Raw genomic sequence first — 11,390 nt, forward strand, 5'->3', positions numbered from 1 at the left:
TTTAAGTAAGATGGGGAGTTTTAGTGGTTAGCTGTTTGCTAAAAGCTGGAGTGCTGGTTAGCTGTAGCACCCAGCAAGATGGCAACTTGCCTGTCGCCACCTTTTTTCATGCTATTCATGCACTTCACACTGCATTTCAAAAGGAGACTCACACAAACTGTATCCAAAACATAGCAGGTGTTTCTTGGGGGAAAAAAACAAAAGTCCACTCTTTGTAATTCAGTTATGAGGAAGGAGTAGTAAATTTATGAGTGGGACAGAAAATGACAGACAAAACTGATTACCACTACACCAGGTGGCTACTTTGCTTTCTCTCAGTCACTCTTTCTCTCTGTGTGACTGACAGCATCCAGACTCTGCTCTGCACCTCATTAAAAATCACCACATCATACCTGCAGTATCCCAGTATCTAAATATAAACACAGGAGGGAGCCCCCCGCCTCCCCCCATTCTATCTGACAGAGACAGCCCGCTAATGAGCTTCATCACTATGAGAAAGCACTGACAGGGGATGGAGGGATGTGGGACAGATGGAGAAAAGGATCGGTGGAGTAAGGGAAGGATGCTGGCGAAGTTTCAACAGACCAGTTAGTGTTCTTCTTCTGTCTCTTTATCAAAAGGACAGCACAGTTGTGGAAGGCCCAGAAAGGAAAAGTGAAAAACACAGGCAGCACAGTTTGTCAAAGCTATCAGCAAAATGAGAGAGGAGAAAATGCAAAGGACAAGAGAGGAAAGGAGAGTTTCCAAGGTTACAATAACGAGACTCAGTCTGGGCACTGAAAGCTGGTGGAAATCAAGGGGTTAGGACTTCAGTGCGTTGGAAGTGCACTGGCCTCGCCTGCACTGTTGTCTCACGCTCATTTTTCTCTTTGTGTGCACGTGTGAGTCACAAAAGAGGCAAATTTGTATTTGAAAGCAGCAGTTCTTGTATTTGATTTCTTGTAAAGAGGGAATTGAAAGAAAGGGCATTGTTTAAACTGAGGCACGGTGGAGGTGAAAAGAAAAGAATAGCAGGTAGGTTGAAAAGTCAAGTTCCTCTGTAAACACCAGCAGTGCTCAGATCTGACCCGTCCACAGCTAAAGAAGTATCTTAAGTGTTTGTAGAGTAAACACATCAGAAGTAGTCCAGGAGAGGAGAGCGGTGGGTGGAAGGGCCTGCTTTAGGGACCTTATTGAAAGAGCTATTGATCAGTCTAGAAGAATCTTCTTCATCCACATACGACTGAGCCCCACTCAGTGCAGAGGGCACAGGGAGCAGTTCTCTTTATAGCTTGAAGCATGATTAGTTTCTTTCAATGAGTTTAATCCTCTTTTGTTATTGAAGAGCATGAATTAAATGTGCTGTTGGATCATCAACAGATTTGAACAGAGAGATATAAACTTTTTTACAGTATGGGAAGTTGAAAGTTTTCAAAAATACATTCGCAAAAGCTGAATTTCCCCTGGATGTTCCAATTGGTATTCTGCAGTCCGCCAAAAGCCAATACTCTGCTTGAAAGAAAGTCTTGGCTGTGTATATAGCAGAGGAATAAAGCTATAGAATCTAGGACTGTCGTGTTTTTTCACCAAAAAAAAAAAGAAAAAAGAAAACACCAAAGAATTTAAAAGCACAAGAAAAAGATAGCAGAATGACAAAAGACAGCCATAAACCTGTGCAGTCTGCACAGCAGGGGTCATGACCTCCTGCAGTCAGCAGAGACAGGGTTGCACTCCACACTCAGATGTCTGTTTTGGTTTTGTATCTTGCAACCTTTACTTCACCTCACACCATTACCCCCATCGCACATCCATCCTCCTACTGTGTAAACGACAGATTAGAGTGCTGGCGGGGAAGGAATTTACTATAAACATACATCAAACAAATGACCCTCCCCTCTCCCTAAAAGAAAAAAAAACATTTACACCACCTCACCCCATCATGATCCAGCTTGACAAACAGGCTTGATTGGATTCCTTAGTGACGGTCAGAGAGTGATACTGACAAACCATTACAAGGTAGAACCGTAAGAGGAACTGCACATGCTTTCGTTTTCCTGCACACACCTATCTTCCCCAACAACAGGTGTAGCTGGAAAGAGGGGGGGCCAGAATCTCTCATTACTGACTGGTCCATTTGCCGTTTCATTTTTCAGCTGGTTCGTGTTGTCAGATCACCTTTGCTGTTGGAACAGACCAGAAGCAGGGCAGTTATCACTTATACTGCTCGCTCTCCTTCCCCTCATTCTGTTTCATCTATCACACAAACATGCACGCACACATGCACAAGTTCTCTGTCCTCTTTTCTTTGCCCGTTCTTTCTATTATCTTTTTTCTCTTTCCTCTCTTATCATATAAGAAACATTCCCTCCACTAATCAGCAACAGCTGGGCTCCAGTCAGCCCAGCTAACCCGTAAACACAGGCAGACAAATGAGTCTCTCTCTTAGCATCTTAGCACCTGTCCCTCCCTGTCTCTTCGTTCCAGTTTCAATTTCTCTGTTAGAATATGTTTGTAATCATCCAATAAAGGTTAATGCAAGTCAAAAACGAACAAAGCCTGCATTTCTACAGCTACCCCCAGCATGGGATATCAGTGAAGAATAAGAAAGGGGAAGAGATGTGATGAAAATAATCATTTCTGAGTGATTTAGTGTCTGTGCAGTTTTTCAAAGTGAAAAACTGTTTTTCAAAGTGAAAAATTGCATTTAGACTTGTTAAGTTAACAAATCAGATCAACCCAAATGATTTAAGTTACACACAATGAGGAATAAGTGAAACTTAACTTGCGAACTGTTACTGAAATAACAGTGATCAGGCTGTAAATTCAAGCTGATAGAAAAATAAACCACCGTCACTAAAGCAGGAGCTGAGTGAGAGTCATTTAAAACATCGCAGTATCTCAACTGCAACTCAAATACCCTTTTTAAAGTGTGCTTTACACGTGTCTGTGCTTTCCATGACTCAGGTAAAGCAGGCTCCCTTCTATGATTTGGCTATCGCACTGTCACACCCCAGTATAGTAAGTACTGATGCTTTTCCACGGCTTATGTCATTCGGTTTCAATATATAAATCATGACAGGGATAATAAACCTGGTGGGAAAAGGTGTCATATTGTAGTGCATACTGACACAGACTCCTCCTTGCATTTCTTTATTGTCTGTTGCCACAGCGGTGCAGGTACAATATAATACAATACGACTCACTGAGTCGTGGGAATGCATGCTGCTTTCTAACAGCATATGGCGGCTCTGTTGTCGTACTTTTAAAAAGTCTAACTCCACTGTTGTGTGAGATGAAGTGTTTGAAGCTTCTTTTTTTAAATTTCCCTTCAACAGCTAAGACAGGTACTAAGGAGCGTATCTGTAGCCAGGTGTAAAATATAAAGATTATTACAGCACAATAAAGTCTTTTATAATCATCCTGTTTATCCCACTTGAATCTAAAAGTAAAGCCCATCTGTTTTGTTGGAAAAAAAACAATGCTGCTCATCAAACTGGGATGATGCGCCATCGTGGCATTTCTGTGCTGCTCAGCACAGGGAGTCCAGGTGGTGTACGTCCCCCCCGCTGTGTGCACAATGTATAGCTCTTCAGCACTGAAAGCGAGAATCAGACCGGTCCCCGAAGCAGAAACAAGACAAGGCAAACAAACCATCAGTCTTGCTGGTGTGCTTTACTGTCACAGACCTGTTCTCCCCAAAACAAACAAAACCACTTAAAACACCAGGCTCAATCTTCCTGACTGAGCTCCCCCGGCCCCACAGAGCTGGATCCTGTCAAGTGTTTAAAAAAAAGATAATGATCCTTTCAGCAACTGTTAAAAGTAGTTATAGCACTGTTAATTGTTCAGGTTGGGAGTATAAAGCTGAAAAAAGAGAGAGCTTGCTCTGTCATCAAGTTAAACTGATGTAGACAACTTTTGGCCCAACCAATAAAATGAGATTTGATGAACATCAAATGTGCTGTGAAGCAGTAATGGCAACGCTGGCAATGCTAACCATTAGCTAAAGCTCTTCCATTAGGCTGATTACTGTAATTTATAAGCAAGCGTGCGTTTGGGGACACATTGGATAATTTACATGTGGTTATTATGAGAATATTATGAGCAGGTGGGCTACATTAAATAAGCTCTGAAGGAATTCTGTGAACATATAACGAGCATATCGAACAACAGTGGTGTTGAAGTTTAATGGCCAAGGCTCACCAATGGGGAAGCAGAAATTTCAAAGCACGTCTGTATTCAGATTTTTGAAAAGTAGCCCCGATTTCACTTGATATGCTATCACTTCTTTTGATTGCATGCTTGGATGAGGCCCATTTGCCACATATAGAATGTAAATTGACCTAGAATGTCAACTGAAACCTTTGTATGAGGTGTTGCCAGTCTGGTATACCTGCCCTCCATCAGCTTATCAGACACTTTCACACATTCTGACAGACTTGATCAGAATCTGCCTCTGATTCAGATCAAGCACTTTATGTGCTGAGATTTTGTGATAATTCTCAGGGTTTGGTGGATGATAGCAGCCACCTTAAGTTTAACTCATTATCGAAAAACGTCTTGTGTCACAGCTCTGCATAACTCTTCAAGGTGATAGACCTGACATGTAATCACTGACTTAACTATTTTTCTAAAAGCCTGACGTTATTCCGGTGGATTCTGAGCTGAGTCTCTGTGACTTCTAATTTCCGCTCATTCACTAAACCCGATATCAGACAAGGTAGAGGAATAAAAAGCATTTTGATAGCCTTTATCTCGGATATAAATTTCCTTTTTTAACCCACTTCATTACAAGCCAGTGACTCTCTTTAAATGCGAGCAAATTTGTCAATAACCGGCACATGTCAAGGCTGTCTGTTCCTTTCTCTAATTACAGATGGAGGGGGTCTTGTGAGGATCACAAGGACGTTACTTTAGTTTGCCAGCAGTGTCTTTACCTCCCTCATTCTCTCACCCTCTGAGTGCACACCACTGGAGGCATCTCAGCAGGGGGGATCCTCTTTTCCAGGCCAAATGCACTCGCTACAGTAAACATCCTCTCTCCTGCTTTACTCCGGGATAGGCAGACCCGTACAAATCATTGTGTCAAGGCAATGGCCCAAGGAAAGGAAATGTGTGTGAAAGATTTGTTTTCCTTTTTTTATTACAGGCAACCATGAGAGTAATTACAGCAAAACACTTTCAAAGCACATTCTGACATTAACAGTTAATATTCACATGAGGATTTAATCATCATGCTGTGCACACTGTAGCATCCTTCTATTTTCTTCCCGCTTACCCAACCTGGGGTCTATTCCACTCGTCGTACATCCTAGACAGGTAACCAGTCCAACACAACCCATATGGAAAAGAAACAGAAAAAACTTGCATAAAATGTGGCCTACTTCATATAGTGAATCATATAAGGCTTATATGATTTACTCATGAAAGTGGCCACTTTCTCATTACTTTCATATATTGTTTTAGGAAGTATCCAAAACATACAAGTTTCATTTATATAATTTTTCAAGGGATCTTATATCTGTTTTCACTCTTGTATGCTTTTCATACAAGTTTCACACAAGACAGATACAAACAAAGATTTTTATATATATTTTCCATATGGGAAGGCTAACACACAGAGCACACAACCATGTGTTTTCTCATCTGCACCTATAATCTACAACAATTAATCTAACAAGTCTTTAGACTGTGAGGAAGCCGTAGTATCAGAGGGAGCACGTAAACTCCATAAAGACTCAGTTCAATAGAGATCAATATATTAAGTGTTTACTGTACGAATTTCTTTATGCAAGGCCTATTATCTAGATCCAAATGATCTTTATGATGTTGTGCATACTATCTTCACATATCAGACTTTTGACTGTTTTAAAAGACTCAGGCTACATTAGTTTCCCAAAGCAGGAGTTGATCTCCCATTCGTGCAGACGCTCTTCAGTAATAATACCATAACCAGCTACCCTTTATATTTTTTGGACTGAAACACCATCAAGTTTTTCTTCTACTTGAATCACGACCTTTTCTCACAGCTTCAGCATGCTCACACCCAAGTAAGCTAGTAGAACGTTGCTTATAAAGCAGATTTAATTCAAGGTGGAAGTGCAATGAGCAGTATTAGATGTGAGCAACCACAGAGACTGCAGCCAGAAAACAGCGTAAAGCTAAAATATGAAACACAATCGTTAAGCATTGTGATTAAAACACCACAAAAATAATGCACATGATTAAAACAATGATAAAATATATAAATATAAAAGATATAAAATAATTAAATAATTAATTAAAACAAGAGCAGCATTAAACCAATTAGAAATGAATAATACATGTGACTTAAATTACTGCTAATAATAATAATAATAATAATAAAGGATTAAATAAAATAATTAGGAATAGTAATAGTAATGTGTGCAGTGTGATCACATATGTGTGTGCGTCTGTATGTGTCTGTGTATTACATACCTAATCACTCATAGCTTTCCTGTGCTACTGATATATCAGAGCAGTTTTTTGTTTTGTTTTTTTTTCTAAGTAATCCCTCTGATTGGCTACCATCCAACCACTCCTGAGAGAAGTCTAAGCCTCTACAGCTCCCAGTTACAACTGCAATGAGTAACAGGAGCAAGAAGCCTCTTGTGTGTAAGTGTTTGATCACTTGTTGTTTTGAACATCCTTAAATTGAAGAGGTAAAGCTTCAGTTATGAAGCAGCCCCTGATGAACCATCCTCTGCATTGAACACTTTGTGTTTGTGAGTCAAGACCGCGTGTCTTCTCTCACAGCTCTGGGAATGCAGACAAACCACCTGAAGTGTAGGAACAGGTAAGCCAAGCAGAGATAACACAGCCTACGTGTAATCAGTAACCACATGGTTACCGAACTACAACTACTTCAACAAACAATACCATAAAATGTCGAAACCATGAGGTCTTGAGGTTGTTTTATTATTACTGCCTGGGACAGAAAGGTTTACCACTGACCTCTGACCATATTCAAGCTCACACCTTTAAATTTTCATTCAAATATTTACCCTCCTTTCTTAATTGTGCTCATAAATTCAACACTTGATTTTTTTTTTTATGTCTTTAGCTTATATTGATAAATGGACTGGACTGTAGTCAACATAATTTACAAAGAGTTTATATATAAAATAAAGAAACGACCTGTTGTGTAAGTATCTTTATGACTCTGTGTTCCTTATTATAATCAATCCAGACTTTTTTGGCTACTTCTTAAAATTTTTAAGAAGTATTTTTAAACTTTTTGACAGGCCATCGCTTTTTGGGAGGCAACTTGGTATGACATGCAGCTTGTGGCACTAAATGTGAAGAAAGTAAGAGATGAATGTGAATAAAAAGTTTAGCCTATAAATAATATGATCTCTTTCTTCATGGCCGAGGTGACCTACAAGGGGAGCCTGTGGCACAAACTTCAGGAGAGTGAGTAATCAGGGCCCCTGCTGATCCTCTTCTAGCTTTCGGTGTGTTATATCTCTGTACCTTGTCTCCCTCAGCTGAGTGCAGCACGATCAATCGGCACTGATTTGGCCCACAAACACCGTCAGTGCAATAGGAGAAAACTATGTGGCTTCTAGTTAAGTGTAGTAATTTGATTTAAAACGCCCTAAGGTCCTGTAATTGTGGTTTCATTGTGCTTGAGTTTGAGCACTTTCGCTGCCAGTGAGCAGTTAATCAAATAGCAGCAACAACACTGGTACAGTTAGCAGCACACTTTTGGGTTTCGGGGCCACTTGCAATTAGTTTAACCCATCAAGATGAATAACATGCCCACTGGGTGGAGAGTATTTGTTTCTAGTTGACATCGGAATTGATGGATACCTGTTTGAGGACAACTCTCTTTATAAAAAACAGAAAAATCACGCCAGGTCTCAACAGTGGGGGAAGCCTAAGCTTGTTCAGTACAGGTGAATCGTCTCCATCCTTACCTTGAACTCCACAGACAGCTGCGGCGTGTACTCCAGCGTCCAAAGCGCTCGAACCAGCGACGCCAGCTGCTCTGTCACCTCTCCCCTGGCGGTCTGCGACTCCGCTCCTCTCACCTCCCCGTTCACCCTCTGGAGGCAAATATCCGACTTATATTGCTCCAACCCGAGGTATTCGGCGAGCAGGTCCGTATTGCTGAGGCACTGAACCACGGCGTTCATGAAACAGGTGTTGCCGTGGTTCTTCAGTCCCAGCACTCCCGGGGTCTTGTCGCCGTAGCACCACGACAGCCTGTCTTTCACCGAGCCGTGAATGGACGAAACCGTGGAGCTCTTCTTTACGGTTCCTTCCCTGGAGATCTGCGAACAGTTATCTTTAAAACCACCCGACGCGCTTTGCCCGAAACCGCCGTCGTCGTCTTCTGCGTCCTGCTGTTCCGCGTCGCCAAAGTGCGCTAAAGTGCCCAAAGTTTTAAGGATCCTTCCCATGAAATTCCCAAAAGATCGAAGCGATTTCCGTCTAGTAAACCTCCCAGATTTGTATTTCTTCTCCTTTGGCTTCGTCGTTTTGGGTTTCATGGGTTGTCTTCTTACCTTGCTTTCCTTACGGGTATCCATGGCTCTATCACTTAAACGGACCGAGAGAAAATGAAACAGACTATCAACGCGCACCTGTCTGCCAGGCTGTCTACCCCTCCTCCTCCCCCGTCTCACTTCTCTCCACAAACCTCACTGCCGAGAAGCCAATAAGGCACATTATTGCTGATATTATCCCATCGACATGTCGCTATCGCCGGTGCGCGCGTTTTGTCGGGTGACGATCTATCTCTGCAGGAGCTACAGAGAGGAGCGGCTCTCCTTCTTCCACAACGCAGGTTCATTTATACTTCCTCGTCGATGGCTCTCAGCGCTGGATCGTGCGCCTGGCGGTCTTTGACTCTCTCTCTCTCACCACCCCTGTTCTTCCCTCTTCTCCTGTCTGTAGGGCCTCATTGAATTGCCAAGGATCCTGTTTAACTGCCCGCCTCACAGGCAAGAATTTAATTAACCTGAATTAGACTGTAGGCTATCAACACAAATATGTATGCGGTTAAGTCATTCACAACTGGTGGATGACAGGTCATTCAACTATGCATATCTACTTTATTTCACTCTGAACAAGGAAGTTGTCGTCTTTAATAGGTTACAGGTACAGCAGTGTGAATCTGCCCCCTGTAGGACCAGTTCTAACATCACCTGCCAAAACATCTGCTGAGGGTTTCAGAGAAAGCAGCACCATCCACAATACCAAACTAAATTATAGACTACGTATAAACTGCTCAGAGAACAACTAAAAAATAAGTTTCCGGTATAATGGTAAATGGACTAGTTCTTATTGAGCATTTTTCCAATCTGCTTGAGCATTCAAAGTGCTTTATACAACATGCCTCATTCACCCATTCATCCAAGCATTTCTCACACACACACACACACACACACACACACACACACACACATTCAGAAATTGCTATTTCTGCTGAAGAGCCTGTCCACATTTGTGAAAAGCCAATAGCATGTCTAATTAACCAATCATGATACCAACCCAGTGGATTTAGGAATGCAGACATGGTCAAAATGACCAGTGATGGTTCGAACTGAGCATCAGAATGGGAAAGAAGGGTGATTTAAGTGACTTTAAATGTAGCATGGTTAATGTTGCCAGATAGGCTGGTAAAACTATTTCAGGAACTTGTGATCTATTGGGACCTTCCTGCACAGCAATCTCAAGAGTTAGCATAGAATAGTCTCAATAGAATAGAATGGGCCACACCCTGTGCCACTCCTATTAGCTAAGAAACAGGCAGAAAACCAATGCTACAGTTCACACAGGTTCACCAAATTTGGACAATAGAAGGCAGCTGGGTGATATGTCATGTCCATCCCATCCACCCATTTTCTCCTGCTTATCACATGGACCATTTCATAAAAACTAAGTTTACCTGAATCTGGTTTCTTGAACATGACAATGATTTTACCAGGTTTCAATCTAATAGAGCAGCTCTGGGAGTGGAACAGAAGACTCACAACTGATTTGCAGCTAACAAATCTACAGCAATTGTGTGATCCTATCATGTCAATATGGACCAAAATCTCTGAGGAATGTTTCCAACAAAACAACAAATCTCTAGCATGAGTTAAGGCGGTTCTGAAGGCAAAGGGGATCCAAAGGGGGGATACTACTATTGTATTAGTAGTGGCCAGTGAGTGTATAAAAACCAAGGTTATCAAAGTAGAAGATACTGACATCTACCCTTCATATTGCCATGCATACATGGTCAACATTTTTCTTCATCCTGCTAATCAAATACCTAAGACATCGTCACTTGCAGACAGGTGTAGCCTGTCCTATAAAAAGTCTGGCAACTGTCTGCATGCACATTAATGCTGCTGCTCATACATCATGAAAGCTCAACAAAGTTAGTAAAACGTATGTTAAAATTGTTTTTGCCAGATACATTACATGCAGTTCTGCTTTTCAATGGGAATCCAGCATCTTTTGTGCAATATTCAGATTCTCATCTGAAGCTTAATTTCACAGCTCACCAGTACTAAAGATTGAATTTGGTGGACCAGATGTTCTGATTTATTAAAAGAGATAGTCAGGTCTCCATCCAATATTCCCGTAATTTCCCCGATGCTCTTGAGCATTGTTAGAAAAATGAACACATGTTACATGAGCATAACAAATTAACAAATTCCGAGGCAAACCGTGTCATTCTGTGTCTGTGTGTTATGAAGATGACCCGTGTTTTACAGCAATCCTCTGTTCATTATCATTGTGCTAAACGACAGTGAGAGGAATTATGCCCAAGCTTAATGAGCAGGGATTGTATTTTATTTATTTATTTATTTTGCTGACTTGTTTTAAATTACCTGCCACAGACCGGTAACCTGTCCTGGTGTACACCACCTCTTGTCTCATGACAGTTGGGATAGGCCCCAGTCCCCCTGAATTGGATAAGAGGTAGAAATTGGACAGATGGATGGATGTTTTATATAACAATTTGGTTTTTTTGCAGGAAGTAGTAGTGAATTAGAATTGTACATTGCACCACTCTTTTACCATAACCCCTCAGGGAATAAAACTTATTACATTAGGGGACAGCAGTGCCCAAAAATCTAGGCCTGCACTTTGTGGCAGTAGCAGATAGATGAATTACATTTTGAGTGAACTGTGTATTTCATAAACTACATAATGTCGCATTGTGTTCCATATTTTGATTTCACGAGTCTGTAGAATCCCATTAACTGCTTTTTTCAGTAAGTATAAAGAAGCGTAATGCAGACAATTTGCAAAAACTATGTTGTTATGCCTTGAAGTAAAATTTTAAATTCATGTAAATTGTTGCTCCTGCGAAGCAGTACCATTTAAGGGACTGTGATTTTTTTTTTTCACTTTTATATACAGAATGTATTCAGAATACTTCACTCTTG

The 11,390-nt window shown here is 41.2% G+C and overlaps 1 protein-coding gene across 1 annotated transcript in view; it reads right to left on the reverse strand.

Moving 5' to 3' along the window:
- usp43a (ubiquitin specific peptidase 43a) overlaps nt 1–8,639 on the reverse strand; it is a 123,341-nt gene extending 114,702 nt beyond the window's left edge. Inside the window, exon 1 of the mRNA XM_063475356.1 lies at nt 7,920–8,639. Coding sequence (XP_063331426.1) covers nt 7,920–8,534 — 615 coding nt within the window. The 5' untranslated portion in view covers nt 8,535–8,639. The remainder of the gene's footprint in view (nt 1–7,919) is intronic.
- Between the last annotated feature and the right edge of the window lie 2,751 nt (nt 8,640–11,390).

This window comes from Pelmatolapia mariae, linkage group LG6 (genome assembly GCF_036321145.2).
Source record: "Pelmatolapia mariae isolate MD_Pm_ZW linkage group LG6, Pm_UMD_F_2, whole genome shotgun sequence".
In the NCBI taxonomy this organism is placed as follows: domain Eukaryota; kingdom Metazoa; phylum Chordata; class Actinopteri; order Cichliformes; family Cichlidae; genus Pelmatolapia; species Pelmatolapia mariae.